Here is a 24,162-nt window from a genome sequence, read left to right as displayed (position 1 = left end):
TGTTGCAGTTGCATTGGTTATCCGAAAACCTTGTGCAGACGATGGTTCCCCAGCAGAGGGTGGGGAACCACTGCCTAGAGTTGACTATGTCTGTGACAGATGGAGCAGGCTTCATTGTTCCCCCAGAAAACAAAATATATTTTGTGATGTTACAGAATATCACCGAATTTGGAAACGATTCAATGGCGAGAACAGATTCTACCAAAAGAGCACTATGAAGCCTGCTACTTCCATAAGTAAAATAGGCTTTAAGTCAGCTCTTTGACAAGTTCTTCTACTTGTCAAAGACAAATAAAAATGAGTAATTTTTCAATTGAAACTGGTCAAATAATTGCCTGTATCTACCATATTATATCCCCTTTGGAATTTGACTAGGTCGAATATTCATATTCTAATTAATCAATTCTTAGAAAGCAGAAAAGGACATGATCTTTTGTATAAAGGAAATTTAAAAAAGGTTTAAATTGTCAATACACTGAACTTTTATACTAAAAAACCTTATTAGAGTTTCCTGCCAACAATGAATACAAGTTTTTTGAGTATTTATTTGAAGAGCTGAGAAAACCTGATCTTAATACATTAATTAAGATGACGCTATTTTTAAAGTGACAAACCGGGACAAAATACAAAATTATTTATTAATCATCTCTCACTCACACATCTCTCTTATGCACTCTTCTCTCATTCACTCACTCCACACTCTCTCACTCACACCACGCTCCTCTCTCTTCCTCCTCTATCACTTATCCCCAACTCTCCCCTCCCAAGATACACACACAGTTCCGCTCCCTAATACACACACACAAACACAGCTCCACCTCCAAGACACAAATACACAGCTCCCACCTCCAAGATACGGACACAGCTCTCCTCCAAAACACACACAGCTCCCCTCAAGACCCACAGCGCTCTCCCTGAAGACACACAAACACTGCTCCCCCACCAACCCCCAAGACACGAATACTGCTCACCCACAAGACACAAACACAGCTCCCCCCAAGATACACACAGCTCACCCCCCTCCCACAGACAAACACACATAGCTCCACCCATAGACACACACAGCTACACCAACGTACACATACACTATACCTTGGGTGAGGGGCGGGGACTAATGGGAAGGCCTTGGTCCGGCACTGATCCCGCAAAGACTCCCACACATGACGTCGGCACTCGCTTTCCAAACCGGTACAAATATGCAGTTTTACATGACCTTTCGGGACCCATGGACAAGACCTCTAAAAACAGTACTGGTCCTGTCAAACCGGTACGTCTGGTCACTTTATATTTAATTGATCCACTGTAATTCTGTTACCATGGTAATAAATATAAAGAATAGAAGGCATCTTTTATATCTGTTTTGGGAATTTCTGTATCTAGTAAATAGATGTAACAAAACAGATCCCTTGCTGTCCAGTCTCAAATTAAAATCAAAACTTTCTGCTCTGACATCAAAAGGTTTTCAATAACTACTGAACTGTCTCTCCCTCCTGATGGGTGATAAAGTGTGAAACATACCACAGGTAATTAAACTGAGGATATACAGTATATACCCAGAGCTCTTGCTGATCCAAAAGCTGAAAAAAGAATAACAGTGCACCAGTTTTATTGCCTATCCCCTATTATCTATAAATATATTTTTTACTGTCTCCATTTTAATCCCGACAATCAAAGGTATGAGGATATAGAGAATGAATTGCCAGATACATTTGCAAGGCTCCCTTCCCTATCAAAGTCAGCACACTGTGAATACATAAACACATAAATAAAATATTCACAGATACCCATAATTATTCATTTATTTATGAATAATCTTTCCTCATTTTTGAGGGAGATCATTTTCCTTTAATGTAGCTTTCTGTGTTAAAATAAATGCGCATATTTTAAAACCAGGTTTAAAAGTCAGGGATGTTAAAGCAACATTTTATTTAAAACATCTGTATTATTAATAATTGGAATTTTGGATTTTTTACTGCTACTGTTCTGCCAAAAGTATATCCACAGACACATAGCTTCTGTGGTAGAGCCCATAAGAATGCAACCCACTCTAAGGGGGTTATGTATGTATGTATGTATGTATGTATGTATGTATGTATGTATGTATGTATGTATGTATGTATGTATGTATGTATGTATACTTATTAAGGTTATGGTGGGTAAAAAAAGTGACAAAAACCCTCCACAGTAAAGCATAAAGCAACTGTAAATATTACTGTATATTCATTTGCATGTCTTAGGCAGGTCTGCAACCCTGTCTTTCACCATTATCACCCAGCACACAGCACTTCAACTGCAGCAAGGGATTCTGGGAAATGGCATGCAAATGAGCACATAGTGCCACCTTTTATCTCAAGATCACATTACATGAACAACCCTTAGCCATTGCATGCTGCTTTAGACGCAGCTTTTAAGCAAGGGCTTGGGAGATGCAAAGCCAGTTAACCCAATCACAGACATGTTTCAACCTTTTTTTTTTTCCCGACATGTTTCAACCTTTTTTTTTTCTTTTTAAAGTTTTTTAACGATTCACTTAATTACAAACAGTAATAAACAGAAAACATCACTATACATTCCTTACATTGCCAGAAAAAACACAAAACACCACAATACCTAAACATGAATTACTTCCCAAGTCCTACACTAGGCTTTTCGTACTTTCTCCAGAACATATACATCTACTTACTTCTCTTATCCCAGCAACTTCTCTAGGAAAGCACTGATATTACACGTATCACAACTTTTCACTAATTTTCTTACTTCCTCTAAAGACACGTTTGCGTTTTGAACATCTTCTCTCAACGAATCCGTTTTTGTAGCATCTGACGCTACTGAGATACCTGCCTGCCTATTTAATCTTTCTATCAGCCGTTTTACATACTGCTGCCTCTTCTCACTTTACAAACTCTTCATAATTTCTAACTTTCTCCTCGCCAGGTACTCCTCCTTACTTTCTCCTTCTCCCCCTTCACCCCCACTCTTTTGGCCTGCCTTTTCTTCACTCTCATTCCCACTTACTCCACTTACACTTCTCTGTATTTTAGTTCCCTCCACGCTTATCTGACTTTTTTTGTGAGGACGGGCTATTACTCTCACTACTCTCTTTCTCCCTCACCTCTCCCCTAGCCTCTTTTATTTTAACCCACTGTACATGCTCCTTTTTTAATTCTTCATATTGCTCTTTTGTCAGCTGTTTTCTTTGGTACAACATTTTTTCCAATCTTTCTATTATCTGTTCATCACTATTACCCCCATGCTGCTTCTGGAAAATACCCACCCAAATCAGAACATCTCCCACTGCGTTCTCAAAATGTTCCATTTTCTCTTTTAGGGTTACCTTCCCTGATACTTTTCCAACTTTACCCTCTACACCCTTCTCTCTAGGCTCCACTTTACTCTGGCTATCCTTATCTTCCTTTGTTTCTATCCCTTGCGAAGACTCGTTTTTGCTTCCACTAACAACAAACCCTTTACACTTACTCTTTCCCTCTTTACCTTTTCCACTCGAACCACCAGGGCCTGTCTTCTCCTCTGTTTTTTGCGCTTCCCTATCTAACTTCTTATTTTCCTCTTTTCCTTTACTCATGGTCTGTTCCTCTTCCCCACTCCCGTCAATACTGGACAAATCCAGCGCACAAAACTTTGACTTCGTCACCTTATCTTGCCATAGCTCACTCTTCCCCTCCCCTTCAACTGTACAAACATCATTGTCACTTTGAAAACTACGTTTTTGCGCCCCTTTCTTGGGTCCGGTCGTGTCCATTATTTCCACTTCCACCTCCCCCTCTATTGGGCCACTCTCTACCATTTCTTCCCTTCTTAAATCCTCCTCATACATTGCTGTTATAGCCGGATCAAGCCCTCCCTCTTGGGAACTCTCCATCTCAGAAATTCCCAGACCCTCCACTGTCTCTTCCTCTTCTTCTAGCACAATGCCCCCTTTTGCTGCCTGGGCATATGTCCTTTTTGTGCACTGCCATGCCAAGTGTCCTTCCTCTCCACATAGATGGCATCTCTTAGGGACTCCACAGTTGGCTGCAGTATGTCCCTCCTTTGTATGTCCATAAGTGTGGCAATGCCTGCAATATAGAGGCCGGTGGGTGTGTCACTCCTCCCGCACATGATGGATCCCGTCTGAACCGTACCCAGAAACGTCACTTCCCGTTGAACATGCCATACGGGGTTTTGAGTTCTTCACCTCCTCTGATCATTTCACAATACCGTTTCAAAAAAGTCACAATCTCCTCTTTCCTTGCATACGGATTGTACATGTGAAGTACAAGTGGTCTCTCCTCCAGCATAAAACTTGGAATTACCTTGATGCCATGTAAGATCGGGTCACCAGACTTCTCCTTGCACTTTTCAAAAGTGCACCAAACATCCGCTTCTTGATGACAGGTCAGGTCATAAACCCCCTGTGCAGGGAAATCCTGAAGGCAGAAGATCCTCTCAGCGTCCAAACCGATCAATTGCTTCAGCACCTTCTCCACTATCCACAGCAGGTTCACTCGACTTCTCTCGGTCTCCTCGATCAGGAACCGAATGGAATTGCGCATTCCAGCTTGCGACGTCATCTCTGCTCTCCCAAGCTCAGGTGCGGCACCCCAAAAGCAGCAAGGGACTTTAGCCAGTAAAGGCGATGTCCCAGGGCAAAGGTGCCGGCCCCTCACTTCCGCATCTGCTCGCTCAGAACCGCTTGCTCAGGATCACTCCTCTTAGCTCGAGATGGCGTGCCCCCCCAAAAGCAGCAGGAGTCTTTAGTCCCCGAAGGGACGATGACTCAAAGCCAAGGGGACACAGTCTCAGCTACACAGCTGTTTCAACCTTGATGGGTATCATCAGTGTGAGGTTGGTTGCTGGCATTTGCTCAAATGAGATTAAGAGTTGGTAATCACCACACTTATTAAGGTTATGGTGGGTAAAAAAAGTGACAAAAACCCTCCACAGTAAAGCATAAAGCAACTGTAAATATTACTGTATATTCATTTGCATGTCTTAGACAGGTCTGCAACCCTGTCTTTCACCATTATCGCCCAGCACGCATTGGCTAAGGGTTGTTCATGTAATGTGAGCTTGAGATAAAAGGTGGCACTGTGTGCTCATTTGCATGTCATTTCCCAGAATCCCTTGCTGCAGTGGAAGTGCTGTGTGCTGGGCGATAATGGTGAAAGACAGGTTTGCAGACCTGTCTAAGACATGCAAATGAATATACAGTAATATTTACAGTTGCTTTATATATATATATATATATATATATATATATATATATATATATATATATATATAGCGCTTACTTAGTTAGAGAGACAATACAGTACAGGGAATTGTAATACAATAAGTGCAGCAAATAAGATCAGACGGTAGAGAAGGAAATCCCTGCCATGGAGAGCTGACAATCTAAGTGGTACAGTATGATGGGAAACTAACAGACAGCAGGTGAGGGAATAAGTGCAATAGATGGCAGTCATTAGAAAGGAGTGACTGTGGGTGTGTTACAGCAGCTATGAGTCGAGGCTAGTGAAATGCTTCATTTAAAAGGTGAGTGTTAAGGTTTGTCTTAAAGGTGGGGAGAGAAGGTTTTTGGCGTAAACCACGTGTGAGGGAGTTACACAGATAAGGTGCAGTGAGGGAAAGGGTTTAAGGCGAGAGAGCAGTAGAGGTGAAAGGGGTGGAAAGGAGACGGTTGTGGGTAGATGGCAGGACACGAGCAGGGGCATAGCAAGAGATCAGAGCTGATCTGCAGGAAGTAGCAGATGAGGGGAGAGCCTTAAAATGAAAATAGAAGAACTTTTTGGGTGATCCAAAATTTGATGGGAGGTCAAGAGAGCGATTTAAGGAGGAGATGAGTAGAGACTGTTTTGGGAGAAAGTTAAATTATTCTAGCAGCAGAATTTTAGTAGTACAGCAGAGACTGCAACTATTCTAACATAAACCAGTGGCAATCGTCAAAAAGACCCAGGTACACCCAGGTACATTCTGAATACATGCCTTAAACTTGCCTTAAACTAGACCCAGCATTTCTGCATTGATTAATGGCCCATCAGATTAACAGCGGGGGTCCCTGGCAGTCCCATTCAAACTGAGTGGGACTGCCAGTGACTTCTACTGTGTTAATCCTATGGGTCTTTAGTCAATGCAGAAATGCCTTAAACTTGCCTTAAACAAGCCCAGCACATACCCAGCACATACCCAGCACATACCCAGAATGTAACCGGGCTAGTTTAAGGCAAGCTTTAGAATAGTCGTGGTCTCGTCTGTATGTTACAATAATCCAGAAGGGAGAGGATAAGGGCTTTCAATAGAGTTTTAGCAGTAGTGTGACAGAGGAAATAGCGGATCTTAGCAATATTACGGAGGAAGAAGCAACAAGTTTTAGCCATGACGTGAATGTGAATGGAAAGGGGAGTCAAATGTCACTCCTAGGCAACGTGCTTTGGCAACCGGATAGATGGTGGAACCATTTATGGTGATGGAAAAAGGTAATATTGAGCCAGGTTTGGGGGGAAATATGAGGAGCTCAGTTTTAGCCATATTAAGTTTAAGGTGGCGGGTGCCCTCCACAAGGATATAGCCAGGAGGCAATCAGAGACTTGGGACTAGATTGCAGGTATGAGGGTAGGGGTATCATCTGTGTATCATCTACATAGAGATGATATCTAAGGCCAAGTTATGCACCAAACTATTATAATGCTGATCACATGTAAACTCCAATTGACTTCAATACTGATCAGCGAGTTTCCATGTTACAGTGCTCTAATTTTCAATATCCCAGTTTAATAAAAAAGCCCAAATCCAAGTTGTTTTATGAATGGATCTAACTTTTCTACTGAGTTTGTCAGACAAAAACCACAACTAGACTGATTTCAAAGTATGTTGAGAGTCAGGGCTGCTAACAGCTTTCACGGAGCCCAGGACTGAAATTTTAACCAGGGTCTTCTTGTTGGCAAAAAACGAAAAATCGGGGGAGCGTCAGTATCTGAAAGAAAATAAATATACTACCATAGTGCATAACGTTTCAAACAAACATATGAATGGTAGAACTCCAAAAAGAAAAATATGCTAGATCATGGATAAATAACTCAAAGGTCCAGTCATAGATCAGGAGCAAAATCGGGAGGTAAAAGACCCAGTAGAGAGACACAGAGCCAAGATATTAAAATGCCAAAAAAACACTTTATCCGACAATAGTAAAATTCAAGGCTTACAGGATACCAGATGGTTAGGAGCGTTGGTTAAGGGTGATGGTCTTGTGCCGAGTCGCGACCTCGGGGAACCCCACACACAGCCGCCTCCTCCACCGGTCTCCGTCCTGTGCTGTTAGTCCAAGCCGACACGTCACTTCCGGTTTGCACTCGTGTAGTTGGCGTCACCGGAGCTTCAGCTGCAGACTGTAGCTTGTCTCCCTCTGGATCTTACGTTGAGGGTTGCGCTCTACGCGTTTCGCCGTGCAGGTTGACGGCTTCGTCAGGAGTACATTAACCCATAAAAGGATGTCTTTATATACCTTCCATTATTACACTGACCTTTCCTCCCATAGGTCAAAGTGCAATCAGATCTAAACAATTGGAGTAACTAATTATCATAGCCCTCTTACACAGTATACATCTCATACATATATTATACAATTCATTTAAAATACAATCTTTAATGTAATCATTCTAATCTAAAATATCCTTTTTGATACACATTTAAAAAAAAAACATTTGTAATATATTAAAAAATCCCCATAAATCTCTCAATCAAAGAAAACGACGATTGTTGAATCTCAAAAGACAAAAGAGAAACCATTATCAGTACAGAGTAGCAATATAAAACATTAGCATGACTTTATTTCCCTTATTGTAAACATTCCCTTCAGAAAGTATCATAAGCTTAAAGAAAAGCATTTAACTCAAAATCCACATTTAAACCCAAAGGTACAAGTGATTTCAGAGTGAAGATCCAGAAACTTTCCGTCTTTTTCAGAGCAGTAATTCTGTTTCCACCTCTCCAGTGTGGTAACACTTGTTCTAATACAGTGAATCTGAGACCTGATGTGTCACCATTATGTTTATGGATAAAATGGTTTGACAAATTATGTGTGGTTACACCTCGTCTTATATTGCCAATGTGTTCAAGTACACGTGTTTTTACTGGTCTGGAGGTTTGCCCTACGTACTGTAACCCACACGGGCAATATATGCGGTATACGACATACTCTGATTTGCACGTTAACAATTGTTTGATATGAAACCGCTCTCCTGTTATATTTGATGCAAAGCTGAATTTGTCGTCAGACCTATATTTACATGCCATACATGTTGTGCAGCAACACAACATCTCCTTGATAAAGGCAATCTATTTGCCGAAACGTTGGACCTTTGGTGGCACAATAAACTGCACCTTTAGTAAGACCGTGTGCCTGCTTCCATTCCTTTGTGCAGCCATAGAAACCTTTTGTTTGTGTTAGCCATCTGTTCCCATTTGAAATCACTTTCGGTAAAGCGCTAGGGGCCAATTTATCTTTTAGGGCTTTTGCCCTCTTAAAAATTACCGTTGGCTTTTCTGGAACAGAGCAGCTGGAGCAGCCTAGTAAGCCACTCTCTTTCTCTTACACTCCCCCTTCTTACACACCTCCTTGCTCTCTAACCCCCTCTATTTCTCTCCTCTTCTCACACCCCCCTCTCATTCTCTTCCCCCATGTATTTCTCTCCTCCCTCTCACTCTTCCCCCTCCCTCTCACACCCCTATATCTCCCCTCCCACCCAGCCACTACCCCCTCTCTCTTACACCCCATCTCTGTCACTCTCCCACCCCCCTTCCCTCACTCAATTTCCCCCTTCTCGTCATCATAAATTAACCCCTCCTCCCCATCCTCCCATTTATTAACCCACATTTCCGACACTCATTAACTCTCCCTTTTCCTCCTCACACTCATTAACTCCCGCTTTCCCCTACTCCTACTCAATTACCCCCACACACTCAATAATCGCCTCCACCTTCTTCACTCACCTACAAACACCAGCCTCCACAGCGCGCGCACACACACACACACACACACACACACACACACACCACTTGGGGGGAAACCTGCAGTGCCAAAGTTGGGCCCGACTTCTGGGCCCGCGCCGGTGGGAAGCTGGGGCCACATGAGCGGATGCAGAAGTTGGGCCCAATTTTTAGGCAGGCCCAACTACTAGCGCCAATCGGCACATGGATCAGTCATGGAGTGAGGGCCCCGCTGCAAACAAAGGCCCCAACAGCCCAACATGGAGGCCATGCAGTGCCTCCCCCCCACCCCCCACTGCTCTTGGGCCCACGCTCATTGCAGTAGTGTAGTTACGCCCGCTATATATAAATTGCTATTACTACTACACCCAAAGCGTGTGCAAATGTATTCAATTCCTTTTTCTACACATGGTTGAGGACATATAATAAAGCACATTTAAACTGCATACTGAATATGTCATAAAACATAAGTCTTTCATTTGGTACAGAACATGAACATTTACATAAGCACTAAAAATGTAATACTGACATACTTCACACACAAATTGTGTCATTCCTATTTTTATGTATGATGTGCAGCATCAGTTTCATAACTACAGTAGCAAATTAAAATAGCACTTGGGAGCACATTCTCATGTCTCACACAGAAACTAAAACTTTCATGATTTGTGAGACGGTAGATACTGGAAGTCAAATGTTTATTTTTACAATACCGCATTGCCATGCTGCTGAGGCGGCTGTAAGGTGATTACTACCAGTTAGATGCCACATGTTTATCTATCTGTGCATTGTACAGTAGATGCAAAATGAAACTGCACTTTCCTGAAACAGAATCTGAAGACTACATGTGAGTGTAGTCATTCTTCCCTGTGTTTGCTTTCTTTTGCTCCATAGTGCATCAGTGCTGTTGTGTTGTGGTCGATGCACATGTTTAAACTTCTGTCCCGAGAATGCTGAGTTGAAGTTGGAATTCAAATATTTCTGCCTTGTTTTAATTAATCAATCACACTTTATTTAGGCAGGATATTCAGCTCAAATGAATATGACCCGTGAAACCCACTAACAGTGCAGAATTACTGCCAGGTATGTAATTTGTCATAAAATATCAGCTGCCCAAAAGTACCATGAAACAGGTCAACAAACAATGAAACAACTTATCAGCATAACTGGCTTTCTTAGACCGCGATTATATTTGCCTCGCACGCGACGTAACGCATGATATCACACACGCCTGCCTCTCGCGCAAAACCTGCCCTGAGGTCCGAGGCGATGGGGAAGGTGTAGCACGATGGGAAGGCGTAGCGTGACGTCACGTGAGCGATTCGCCCTGATTGGCTGAACCGCACACGTGAGCCAGACGTCGCACGGCTAAGACAAAATTCTTTGTCTTCTCCAGAATCTCGCGTGCGGCCGTGTGCTCTATGGACGACATCTATGAGAATAGGTTTGTTGTTTGCGCGGCGCGTGCGCGCCATCGCTGTCACTAAAAACGCGGCCTTAGAAAGATTCAATCCCCCTTAAAGTAATAGTTTTTCTAAAATGTATCTTGTCAATGTGTTTTGGTTCTCTCTCTGCGAACGCTGGACTCAACCTATGTTCATCGATTCGGCTAATGTCTGATGACATCATTATTACTTTGCAAGAACAGAACACAACAAAAAGTACAATTTACCTGTGGCGTTTTAACTACTAGCACAGTCTTACCACCAAAGATATGAAAGATGTGAAAGAAAAAAATTTGCATTAAAATGTTAAAGGTTTAAAAAATATTTAAACATAAGTATACTTAAGTCTGATTTTTTTTTAAAGTGTCAATTAGCTACATTTACATATTAAACATTCATATTAGGAGGTTCTGTCCCTTTAAGTAAATATACTAAGGTACCAACATTGGCAATATAACCAATTTATCAGTAAATCGAGTGTACACTTAGGATTGTGATAGATCTGATTAAATCAAGGAAGATGGAATGTAGCGTAGGGACTAGAGATTTTTTTTGCGTTTTTGGATCCGCAGCGGATCAGCCGGTTCTTTTGTTCCGCCGATTTCAGCGGATCAAGGTCAAAAAGGGTTTTTATTATTATTACCAATACATTCTGCGTATTCCGGAACCTGTGGACGGATTCTTAAGAACCTGTCAATGAATTGCTGAATCCGCGGATTTGATTCTATAAATCCGTCCACGGTTTGTATCCAATGACGGATGTTGATAAATTGGATTGAAACCGCCCAAATACATTTGCGGATTTTACACCGCTATACGGATCTTGGATGTATGCCATCGGGCCAGGTGCCTTATTTAATTTCATTTTGTCAGGCTGCCCATGAACTTCTTCCTCAGTTAACCAATTGTTCGTTAATATAGAGGTTGTGGCTTCCTCATGCGGCACTTCTAGTGAAATTGATTCTTCCCTGGTAAACACTGAGGCAAAGAATTTGTTTAATACCTCTGCTTTTCCCTTATCTCCAATAATCTGCCTATCCATCTCACACTGAAAGGGTCCTATATTTTCTTTTATATACAATCAATCACAGTTTTGGTGAGAGGTTCTCAAGCACACTTAAAATATTGTTACAAATCAAGCCGATAAAATAGTGATAGAAATACTCCAAAACGTAAAGTTGGCACAAAAATATTTTTACGTGTCGAGAGAAAAAAAACTTCCTTAAAAAATGGCTCAGTATTCTTGATTACCCCCTCTTTATATACCCTCTTTATATATTTTTTTTTGCTAAAGTAGCAAAGAAAGATTTCTCTTTTTCTGGCTTTTTAGTGCATGTATTGTAGCTGTTTTCATGATTCTACGTCCCGATGTTTTTGATCTGAGCATTGATAGCTTTCAACACTATTTTGAAAAAGGCCAAATAGAAGGCCTTGTTAATCCTGTTCTATAGATTAGAATTGCTGGCACATCTATCCAGTACAGATACCATCTCTTGTCAGTCTCCTTTGGGAACAACGGAAAGGCACACTACAGTACATTTAAAAATCATGTATTATATATATATATATATATATATATATATATATATATATATATATATATATATATATATATATATATATATATATATATATATATATCATCCCTGGCTATGTTTAAAAGCTGTGTTTAAAGTAGCATTGTCAGAAAAAGAAATAATTGTGTCGGCGCTTACTTGGTGCATAGTGTCCAAATAGTGAAAAGAACTTAAATAAAACTGTAATAAAGTGACTTGAAAATATTAAAGTGAACTGTGATCAATTAGTGAATATATATGGTGCCTTTTAAGTCTACAATAAAAATCCTTTACACCCCCCAGTGTATAGTGCTAATTGAAGAGCTGCTCAGAAAACCCTTTAACAGACTGTTCTCTAGTCTCTTGGATCCAAATGTTCTTCAAAAGTTCAGGGGAGCGCCAGTGTTCACATCAACGTCATGAAAGAAACAATAGAAGCGACACAGTGTAGTACAATTTCAACCAGATTAATTGTTTTTTAAGTGAAAAATAGTTCCACTCACACTTTTCCTCTTTTCAATAAAGCAGTACAGAAATACTTCTCTCTCTGAATAGAGCAATGGATCAGGAACTCCGCATATGAAAACCCCTTTGTCTTCTTCCCATCCGTGGTTAGTGCACCCAGGAAAATAATGGAAAATACTAATTGCTCAATTACTAATTGAGTTTATCTCAAATTGTATTAAAAAGGTCATCACTGAACTTTTAAAGCAGCATGCATTGGCTTAAGGGTTTAACCATGTAATGTGGTCTTGACGCAAAAGGTGGCACTGTGTGCTCATTTGTATGTCATTTCCCAGAATCCCTTGCTGCAGTGGAAGCGCTGTATGCTAGGTGATAATGGTTAAGGGCAGGGTTGCAGACCTGTCTAAGACATGTGAATGTGCTCACAAGTAATATTTTTATATGCTATACCGTGGAGGGTTTTTATAGTCACCTTTTCACCCACCATAACTTAAATAATGTGTGGCATATCTCTATCTCTATATATCTATATATATCCTTTTTTTTCTGAGGCCACACAAATTATTTCATCATAATAATAAAAAAAATTCAAGTTTGTGGAAAGTATATTTTAGAAACTACATTAAATGGATGTTATTTTTCTTGCTCAACTGTTACAGATCTTTGCACCATACAGTACAAATAATGTTCTCCGGTTAATCATTCAATCATAAACTGTCATGGATAGATTATATAACGTATTATATGATACCAAGTTCATAGTTTTAAAACTATGACACGTGCATATGACCTCAGTAAATATATTCCATAACTAAACAGTTTATGTTATCATTTCTGATTTAACAATCAACACAATTTAGATCAAACAGATCATATATTTAAATCAATGGCTCCTTGTTAATTATTCATACATATTTACATGATTAAACAAGAACATAAGTCTTTTTAATAGAAAAATGGATGTAGGGCAAATTTTTTTAGGTGGAAATGTACAAATCAATTTATAAACTAACATCCCTTAATTATATTTAGTTCCTTTGTGTTTAATTATACTTATAGTGTATAGTAATGAAACAATTACAGATATAGCGCCCATTAACTCAATCACTGGTGTGTAGTTTAGCACAATGCCCGGCCAGCATGATCAAAGAAAGCATTCGTTGTAGAAACTTTCACGATCGTTAAGCAAGATACATCCATTTTTGCGTGACTTCTGTTTGGGAATAGGATCTCCATAGGCAATTTTCATAGCTGCATGTGTTTATGAAGTCCCTTTTGAGAATTATTGTTTGTGGAGACAAAGTAGCATAATTGTAGGGTTTGAGTACACTCAAAAACACGTAACCTCGTAAACTATCATTCTCAATAGGGACTCAGTAAGCACTCTGCTTCCACTGCAGCCATGGATTCTGGTAATGACCTGCAAATGGGCACTCAGTGTGTCACTTCTTTAACCCAGGCTGTGCTGAAAAGCTGTGCAATGCGGCCGGCATAGGCTTATATGTTAAAATCGACATGAAGCAAAAGGTGGCACTGTGTGCTCATTTGCATGTCATTTCCCAGAATCCCTTGCTGCAGTGGAAGCGCTGTATGCTGTGAGATAATGGGGAAAGGAGAAAATTTAAACAACTTACCGTAATTTTCTTTTCCTGGAACCATGGCAGTGGGCACCATTGGGTTAATCCCTTCTCACTCTAGGTAGGACAGGAAATAGACTTTTGCAGGTAGGCCATATAAGGCCCCTCCCTCTACCTGCACCTTAGTCTTATGATTCTTCCATAGCTGAAATATATAACTGATAGGCATTAGACATACATAGGGAGGGTAACTATGTGCCCACTGCCATGGTTCCAGGAAAAGAAAATTACGGTAAGTTGTTTACATTTTCTCCTTTCCTGATCACCCTGGCAGTGGGCACCATTGGGACATACCCAAGCAGTGCAAATTTTAGGGAGGGATACATCAGAATAGACAACACCAGTTTAATGCCTTATCAGTTTGATCTTTGTTAATACACTTTACACTTTATTTTACTACAGTTCCTAACACTCTACGACCAAAGCTTGCGTCAGCTGATGATTGTACGTCTAGTCTGTAGTATTTCAAGAATGTATTGAATGAGGACCAGACTGCCGCTATGCAAATCTGTCCTGGTGTATCCTGGGCTTTAAATGCCCATGAAGTAGACATGGCCCTTGTAGAATGAGCTTTAATGTTCAAAGGTTTATCTTGTCCTTTGCTTTCATAAGCCTTTTAATACAAGACACTATCCACTGGGAAATTGTTGTCTTTGAAGCTTCTTGACCTTTCTTCGGTCCCTCTGGAATTGATGAATAGTCTGTCTGACTTTCTGATATCTCGCATCCTTCCAGGTACAGTTTTAGACATCTTACCACCTCTAACTTGTGTAGTCTTCTTCTTTCTTATCCTTTGGTTCTGGACAGAATGTCGGAATCACAATTTCTTGATTCATGTGGAACTGTGATACAACTTTTGGCAGGAATTGATGTACTGGTCTGAGAACTGCCTTGTCTTGATGTATGACTAGGAATGGTTCCTTGGCTGATAGAGCCTGTAGTTCTCCCACTCTCCTTGCTGAGGTGATTGCTATCAAAACGCCATTTCCCATGATAACCATTTCAAGCCTATCTCCTGTATAGGTTCAAACGGAGCTGCTGTTAGTACATCCAATACTAGGGACCAGTCCCCTGTAGGTACCCTGTTCTTGATTTGAGGCCTTAACCTTTAACTGCCTGAAAGAATCTGATGATCAATCTTTCCATTGCCAGATTTCTTTCCAACAAGGCTGATAGTGCAGACACCTGTACTTTCAATGAGCTAAGACTGAGACCTTTCTCAAATCCTTTTTGCAGGAACTCCACAATTGATACAATTCTAGGTGAAAGGACTTCTGTTTTCCCTTTTCACCCCAATCGCGAAAGCAAAGCCAGATTCTATGGTATACTTTCGATGTGGAACTTTCCCTTGCTTGTAAAAGGGTTTGGATTGTTTTGTCTGAACAACCTTTCAGTCTCAATGTTTCCTGCTCAATTGCATGCCGTCAAGCCCATTGTTTGGTATTCGAATGACATATTGACCCCTGTCGCATCAACCCTTTGCGATCTGGTATGTGCCATGGTGTATCTACTGCCATATTTACCAAGTGTGTGAACCAAAGCCTTCTTGGCCAGTAGGGTGCTATGAATATCACCTCTGCTTGGTCTTCCCTGATTTTCCTGATTGTTTCCGGAATTAAGGGAATTGGAGGGAACAGGTATACCAACTTGAAGTGCCATTTGAAACTGAGAGCATCTGTACCCTGTGCGCTTGGATGAAACTGTCTGGCACAGTAGTTCCTTACCTTGCGGTTTTGGTGTGTCGCCATGAGATCTATGTCTGGCTGACCCCATCGCTCTACCAGTTGTTGAAACACCTGTGGCTATAATGCCCCTTCTCCTGGGTGTATGATGTTCCGACTTAGAAAGTCTGCTGTGACATTTTCTAGTCCTGGGATATGTATGGCTGTAATTTCCGACAAGTGGCACTCTGCCCACAAGAGGATTTCTGCTGTGAGGTTCTTCAGCTTTCTGCTCCTGGTTCCTCTTTGTTCGGCTATATACTTGACAACTGACCTGTTGTTTGATTCTATTTTTATACAGCCACCTCTTATATGGTCTTAGAAAGTTTCTAAGGCCCTTGTACTGCTTTTAATTCCAGCAGATTTGATGGAAGATGCTTTTCCTGGTTTGTCCAGGTTCCTTGCACCAATGTTTCTCCCATCTGGGCACCCCAACCTGCGTTGCTCGCATCTGTTGTAATTCTTACCCAGTGCACTGGGTGTAGTGTTTGTCTTTTTTTCAGGTTTCGGGTATCTTCCCTCCACTTTAATTCTTGTTTTGTGTGTGGGTGTAACAAGATTCTTGGTGTCATATGTATTGCTGCCCATTTCTGACGCTTAATGTTGAAGCGAATTTCCCTATGAGCTTCATGCATTCTTCTGCTGAAGTCCTGGTAGCTTTCCTGAGCTTCTTTGTTGCATGGCTATGTCTTCTTTGCGTCTGGTAGTCTCACTTCTCCTTTCGCTGTATCAAATTCTACCCCCAGAAATCTTAACAGCTGAATGGCATGAGATGGCTCTTGTTTCTGTTTATTAACCAACCGTGGTGTTCCAGGAAGGTTATACCATCTTCTGGTCTTGTTGGAGTTTCTCCAGACTCCCTGATTTTACCCGGATGTCGTCCAGGTATGGGTATATTTCTACCCCTCTTCTCATTTCTGCCCCTAGAGGGGCTAGAACCTTTATAAACGTCCTTGGGGAAGTCGCCAGACCAAATGGCAGTGCTGTGTACTGATAATGATCTTGATTTACTGTAAACCTTAGGCATCTTTGGTGTCCCTTTGCTATGGGCACCTGTAGATAAGCATCTTCTAAGTCTTATTGCCACCCTCCAGTCTCCTGGTTGTAGCTCTTGAATAATCAGGTTCACACTTCTTAGGTCTAGAATTGCTCTGTACTCCCTTGTAGGTTTCCTTACTAGAAAAATTCTGGAAATTTCACTTCCTCTTCCTGAGGTACCTTCTTTATTACTTCTGCTTGTAATAATTTCTTTCAAGCCGAATTATTCTGCCTTCTTTTCTCCTTGGACTGTATCCATGTTATTAAGAACATATTTCTTCTTGGCATCTCTCTAAATTCTATACTGTACCCCTGATGAATGGTCTGTAATATCCAATTGCCCTGTATCGTTTGGGCCCATGTTGCAGAAATGTCGCCCTCCCACTGGCAACTGTCACAAAAAAACGGTCCTGGCCGTCCCTCCATGTTGTTTGTCTTGGAGATGACCTGCCAGGTGGTCTATATGCCTTTGCTTCCTTATATTGGTTTCTATTAGCCTGTTGGAAACCGAATCTTCTGCTTTTCTTGAGGTAAAAAATGCTCTTACCTCCTGATGCTTTTGTTATTATTGCATCCAGTTTGTTACCGAAGAGGAACTCACCTTCAATGGTAATCCACACAATTTGTTCTTTGATGCTGTGTCAGCCATCCACTGTCTGAGCCATAAAGCCCTTCTTGCTGATACCGCCAGCACCATAGATTTTGCTGCTCATTTTACTTCGAACAGTGCTTCATAATAGCACTTCTTTCCACACCTTTGTGTATTGCTTCTTCAATGTTGGCAACTATGGCAGGTATGAGGATGTTCCTGCGGTAACGTATGTTTTCTTCCATACGTATCCATCTTCCTATCCATAGCGTCCCCCAATGACGCAAGTTCCTTATTGGAATTGTGGTCTTCTCTACTATTCTGGAAATAGCAGTATCCACCTTTGGGCTGACATCCCAAAATTTTACCTCCTCTTGTGGGAATGGATACATCTTCCCAAACCTTTTAGGCGTAAATACTCTGGCGTCTGGTTGCGCCAACTCCACCTGAATGAGGTCCTTAACTACTTGATGGATAGTAAAGACTCTACCTTTTTAAAGCAGCAGCAGTAGTAGCAGTAGTAGCAGTAGTAGCAGCAGTAGTAGCAGTAGTAGCAGCAGTAGCAGCAGCAGTAGCAGCAGTAGCAATAGTAGCAATAGTAGCAGTAGTAGCAGTAGCAGCAGCAGCCTGCTTAGCCTGTCAAAGCAGGCCAGTACAGAAACTCTTGAAGCAGCCAGGACACTTTTTGCCTCGCCCCAAAATTTTTATCTTTTTTGTGGGTTAACTCCTCAATGTCTTCCAGTTCCAAAACCTGTATCATGGCTTTGATGAGTGGATCCACCCTTTCTACATCAAATTCAGATTCCTTCCTGAATATCTTGATCTGATGAATCCATTTCACTCTCTGACACATGAAAACAATCAATTTCAGACCCATATGATGAAAAACTTTTCCCCTTATCCAGACTGGTCTGGGATCTAGATCTTTCCTGCGCAGGGTAAACAGCTTGCTGTACTGCCGCATCAACTCTCTGTTTAACAGCCTCCTTCATCAATAAGGAAAGTGCTCATTTGTTCATTGGTATCACCTGCAGGTGTCTTAAGACAATCTTCACATAATTACTTCCCTATTAGGGCTGGTTTCTCACAAGCTGAACACCATTTAGTTTTCTTAGCAACCTTTCATTTATGTTGCAGGGATTCCCCCGTCCATTTTGAAGATCCTGCTTCTGGGAGGGTAACCACCGAACTAATTTATAAAAACAAAATAAATACTAAACATACACCCTAATGTATATATACCATCTCTCTTTCCCATGCAGAACTAAAACTAAGGACTCACCTAGTCTTGGGAACTGAAGTTTGGGTGTTTCCATTTTTGAATCCATATCCAGCACTTGGCTTCTCCCTGCTGAGCGTTCCATGCTGCAGCTTTCACTCACACATACACCGTGTGGTCGTCGCTTCTCTGACGTCATCAAGTGCTCGTGCACGGCTCGTGTGTCTGTGCACGCATTTGCCGGCGTGCCGTGACGCGCACGCTCCCGAGTGGCCGCCTGCACTGTACCCTCTTACCGCAGTATCTCAGATACACATGCGGTCAATATGAACCTCCTTCGGTTCGCAGCAGAATTACTGGGGTAGTTCACCGCCGCGTTCCATACGCTAGTGCGGTCAATTGAGCCTCCTCTGCTCGCAGCTATGGCTGCTCCCCCCTCCGCCTGTAGCGGGCTGCTGGGTACTTTACCACAGCGTACCATACGCTTATGCGGTGAGTCTGGGCCTCCACGGCTCCCAGCTGCAGCTGCTGTGCGCCTTCGATCGGTCCCGGGCTTTGCACCTAAGCTTCCCCGCCCGTGGCTGCAGCTGTTCCCCCCCCCCAACAGGGGCTCCCCCGACTCTAAGGGGTCTCCGTCTCGCCACCCGTAGGGCGCATCGCGGAGCTTCAGGGCAGAGAGGCTGAGACCCTGGCTATCTGCACAAGGTGCAGTAGGTGAGCCCTGTTAGAAAATAAAAAATCCTACTCCTAGCTGTGAGGACAGGAAAAAGACTAAGGTGCAGGTAGAGGGAGGGGCCTTATATGGCCTACCTGCAAAAGTCTACTTCCTGTCCTACCTAGAGTTAGAAGGGATTAACCCAATGGTGCCCACTGCCAGGGTGATCAGGAAAAAGCAGAGTTGCTGACTGTCTGAGACGTGCGAATATGCTCACATGTTATATTTTTATTTGCTGTACTCTGTACTGTGGAAGGTTTTTGTCCCTTTTTTACTCATCATAGCTTGTTTTGTGTCTGGTAAATATCCCTGAAAGTTTCAACAAAAATAAAACAATGTTTTCAACCTAATGGGGCACTTCTGGCCCCATTTATTGTGTGGAAAACGTGATAAATAACCAAAAACTGCTTTTAATCTGCATTTCTTCTGATTTAGCTATCTTTGTTTGCTCTATAGCTAGTAATGTATTATTATTCAATGTTACAAAAACTCCATTGTGTGTTTGTTCTTGGAGAAAATATGAGCATTTTAATTTAGTTGCAGCTATTCAAAAAGTACACTTTTAGGGCCTCATGCTATAAGCAGCGATAAGCCCCTTATCGCCAAAAAAGGCTACAGCGATTCAGTAAATCCCGATAAGCTGGCGATAAGAGCAAAAATCTGCGGGTTTTTTTGCCGAAAAAAATCCCGCCCAACGCGCAGCAATATGCTGCTTATCGCCAGCTTCTCAAACTCGCTGAAATCTAGGAGCCCCGATCAGCTTATTGAGGCTCATCGCCGCGCTAGAATGGAGATTTCCTCTCCAAATTGTCCCGTCACAAAAAGTTGGCAAGAAGGTGGGGTGCCGAGAATCGGCGAGACGGCACTTAGGAAAAAAAATGCATTTTTTTTGCATCGGATTGATGCCGGGAGACTCCATTAATATCACCACCGGAGACCCCCGGCATGAATCAGATGCATGAAAATGCATTTACAGTCAACTTCATTACCTAAGCAGGCAATGAAGGGGTTAACCACCTGTGCCATGCTTATTGTGGTTAGCGGGGATGGTGAAGGTGGTATTTGGCCCTTGGTGGATGTGCATTTTTTGGCAAATGCATTTCTTCTATTGACTATTTTATTTGCTATGTCTTTTTATTGCTTAGATTAAATTGATTTGAATTGTGATGACTTGTTTTTCTTTTTACAGATTGGTTAGTGACTTTATTTAATGATGTATTTTGGTGGCTACTGGTTTTAATTAATGTGTTGCCTAGTGGTTGTATGAATTAATTGTTGTGTTGATTACTGCTTTTAGGTTTTAAATGTATTTTTTTTGGCTAGTGGTATGATTTATGTAATTGATTGCATAGTGGTTTTAATTATTTTATTGAATGCCTAGTGGTTTTATTTCTTTAATTGATTGGCTAGTGGTTTTATTTAGTTAATTGCTTGGTTGGATAGTGGTTTTAATTTTTGTTTCTAGGTGTTTAGGTGCTTGCTGTATCTGTTTTATTCTTGTGTATTTTTGACATTCATGCTTTTATATTAGTGTGACCTTGACTGCTATAGTAGCTTATCATGCCCATATTATATGGGTATGATGTACTACTATGCCACTCAATGGGTACAGGGTCGGTATAGTGGGTCCGGGGTGGGTGTTAGGCCTCACGGGTGGGTAGTGGGGGAGGGTGGGTTAACCCCTTAATTACTATAGCGATAACGACTACCGCTATAGAGGGGACGACCCAGGGACCACCAGAGGCCCGCGGGTACCACCCGGGGACCCCGTTGGGGCACACGGACACCCGTGAGGACCACCTGACAGCCCATGGACCACCCGAGGGCCCCCAGACACCCTTGGGAACCCCCGAGGGTGCCCTGTATGGCTTGTGGACACCCGTGGGGACCACCCGGGATCCCCAATGGCCTGTGGTATTAATCCTGTGTGTAAAAAAATAAATAAGGGTTTTATGTGGGGGCATAGGGGGTGGGTTGTGTGTTGGTGGTTATTACATATTTTAATTTTATTACTAGTGAATTGTAGCAGGGGGTCTCCGGAGCAGAACCGCGTTGATTTCAGGTCCGGGGACCCCCTGCTTCCAGAGATACAGGCCCCGTTATATCTCCTATTCATGTAAATCTCCCACGTCACGTGACCCATTGCTCATCTACACAAGTAAGAAAATTTAAATTTAAATATTTTTATTTCAGGTGAGATTTGCGCAGAGAGAGGTGTCTCTCTCTCTCTCTCTCTCTCTCTCTCTCTCTGCAGCAGAATCAACTCGCCGGGTGAGCCCTTTTCGGAGGGCAGATCATCTCGGTGCCGACTACTCGCCATTGTAAGGAATCCGCTCCTGGGTTTTGCTGAAACCTTGTCCTTACAGAACCTTGCAGCTTGTAGGAAAACCTTCCCTTGTACCTGCAATCAGAATCACCTGCTTCTGCTATTGAACTGCAGCCTGCTTCATGCTGCCTCCTGTGCAGCTCTCTCTCATTGGCTGTCTGTTCTACTTAACTCCTTCCCCGCCCACCAGGAAGTTGCTGGTCATAGACCTTCTAGTAACTGTGTTTGCCACAGCCTGTGTCTGGCCTTCTGGTCTTAGTTCTCTATTACTGGCAGACTCCACCGCGTGGCCGCGGTTACACTGAAGCCTAAGTGTTTCTGTCCTTTCTGCAGTACCTGTTCTCTGTTTTCCAGTCCTGCAGAGGCCTGCATCGGTGCTTCCTGATACCTGCTGCATATTCTCCTTGTAGAGGCCTGCATCGTTGTTACCTGCTGCAATCTCCTGCTCCCGGTGGTCTCCACTACTCACAGCTGTACCCGGCTAAGGGGTGCTGTTTTGTGCTGACGCACTGGATCTCCTGTTGCCGAACCCCAGCATGGATATTGTTTACCCAGCCTTCTCCTATCCTGACCCCGGCTTGTCCCCGGATTATCCTGCCTTCTCCAGTCCCGACCCTGCTACGTACGACCATGGAATTCGCAACCCGGATCAGGCTTCGTGGTCTAAGGTCGGTGTATATCTTCCCCCACCTCAGCCCCGCGGTCCGGTCCAGGTTTGTGGTGAGCACGTACGTTACAGCCATTTGTTGAAATGTTGCTATCACTGGTATTCGGGGCTTTCTGCATACCGTGATAGCAACGCTGTCAAAAATGGCGATTTAAAAACCCTGGTGATCGGACTTTACTACATCAGGCCCTTAGTGTGCACTGTGTGGTTGAAAATGTATCCATATACGCTGCATGTAAGTGAATGAACCGTTAAGAAGCTCCTAATGTAGAATAAGAAAGGGATGTTAGTTCAGCTACAGAATTGATAGAATGTCAATGTAGAATCTGAAATGGTTCATTTCTAGTTAAATCAACAGAATCATAACTTGAACAGCACAGCAACAAAACCAGATGACGAAGCTGAGGGGCAGCCCCGAATTACAGACCTTGTGAATTTTCTCCATGTGTAGGAGGCTCACTCCGTGCTGCTGCTTCACCCATCATTTACTGCAGCAGAGGTCAGGATGCAGAGCAAGCTGCCAGAGAGAGCCTCCTCCTATACCCGGGGTCTCCCACTGTCTCCTTCTGCCATCTTATTTTTCTTGCTGAGCCCCATTCTCCTTCCTCTCATCTCCCACTGTTTCCCTTTTAGAGTTCTCACAGACTCCCATAGCACCCCCCTATGTGGACTATAGCCCCCAATTTTCGTTGCTGCTATTCACCATTCCTCCCTCAACCCCGTTATGCATCCCATTCCTCACACGTCCTCAGAAAATAATGTCCCCCATATAACATATAGCCCATTTAATGAGTAGTGCATGTCTGGTCCTTCTAACTAAAATTATTATCAATTATGATCCCATTCAAAAACTAGTTGAAGAGCACAGTCAGATGCTATTCTTCAGAAATAATTAGGCATGGATAAAGCTTTGTTAAACAACGACAACCTAATACGTTTCTTCTAAAAATAACATGCAAGGATTAACGATACAAATGCAATGAATAACAGATACAAGATGGAAATGGCAGACCACTTACCTGTATACTAATCAAAGTGGTATATTGATAGGCTTTGACTGCCAAGTATTTGGCTTCTATGTCCATTATTCCTAAGAACATGTACTTCCACCATCTCCGTTTCAAGATTGCCAATAAATTTTCTTCCCCTGGTTTGGAACACAAAATGATGAGATTAATACTTGCCAGAATAATTGTTGCAACATTTATTAGATCCATTCCATTAAAGAAGCAATCCAAGCAAGCATATATATCATTGGAGCAGGGACTCTCAGGAGCTGAACCCCATTAGTTTCAGCTCTGGGGACCCCCTACTTCCGGAGATACTTACCTACGATGTAGGTGCCGGTATCCACTCCGGTTCAGCAAGCTGGCCTTTAAAGTTTAAAGTTCCCGCATCACATGGGCCAATAGGAAGTAACACCAATGACGTCACAGCTTCCTATTGGCCTGCAAGTTGTGCGATCTTTAAACAGCGGCCATTACATAATCCCTGGCAGCCGGAGAGAGCTGCTACCTACACCTACTGCAGAGGTAAGTATCTTCGGAAGCAGGGGGACCCTGGAGCTGAAATTAACGGGCATCTCTTGAGATGTCCTGCTTCAAGCCTATAAAAAAAATAGCAAAACAATCGCCAGCTTGGATTGCTACTTTAAATTCCACTTGTAGCTTGGTGCTCTCTAAAACCATTCACTTCAGTGCTAACAATTTTTCACTAATCTGAAAATGAGGTTCAGTGATTGAAGCTGCAAATATTCTGTTGAGACTCTATTCCCCTGACGAAGTCACGTGTTACGAAAC

General features: G+C 42.4%; 1 protein-coding gene across 1 annotated transcript in view; it reads right to left on the bottom strand.

Annotated features, from left to right (window-relative positions):
- The window catches only part of SLC35F1 (solute carrier family 35 member F1), a 382,549-nt gene that overhangs the window by 61,165 nt on the left and 297,222 nt on the right, over positions 1-24,162 (bottom strand). Inside the window, exon 3 of the mRNA XM_075597737.1 lies at positions 23,383-23,510. Coding sequence (XP_075453852.1) covers positions 23,383-23,510 — 128 coding nt within the window. The remainder of the gene's footprint in view (positions 1-23,382; positions 23,511-24,162) is intronic.

The sequence above is a fragment of the Ascaphus truei genome, chromosome 4 (assembly GCF_040206685.1).
Source record: "Ascaphus truei isolate aAscTru1 chromosome 4, aAscTru1.hap1, whole genome shotgun sequence".
NCBI lineage: Eukaryota > Metazoa > Chordata > Amphibia > Anura > Ascaphidae > Ascaphus > Ascaphus truei.
The sequence above is the reverse complement of the archived record's forward strand: the minus strand, read 5'-3'. Positions and strand labels throughout refer to the sequence as shown.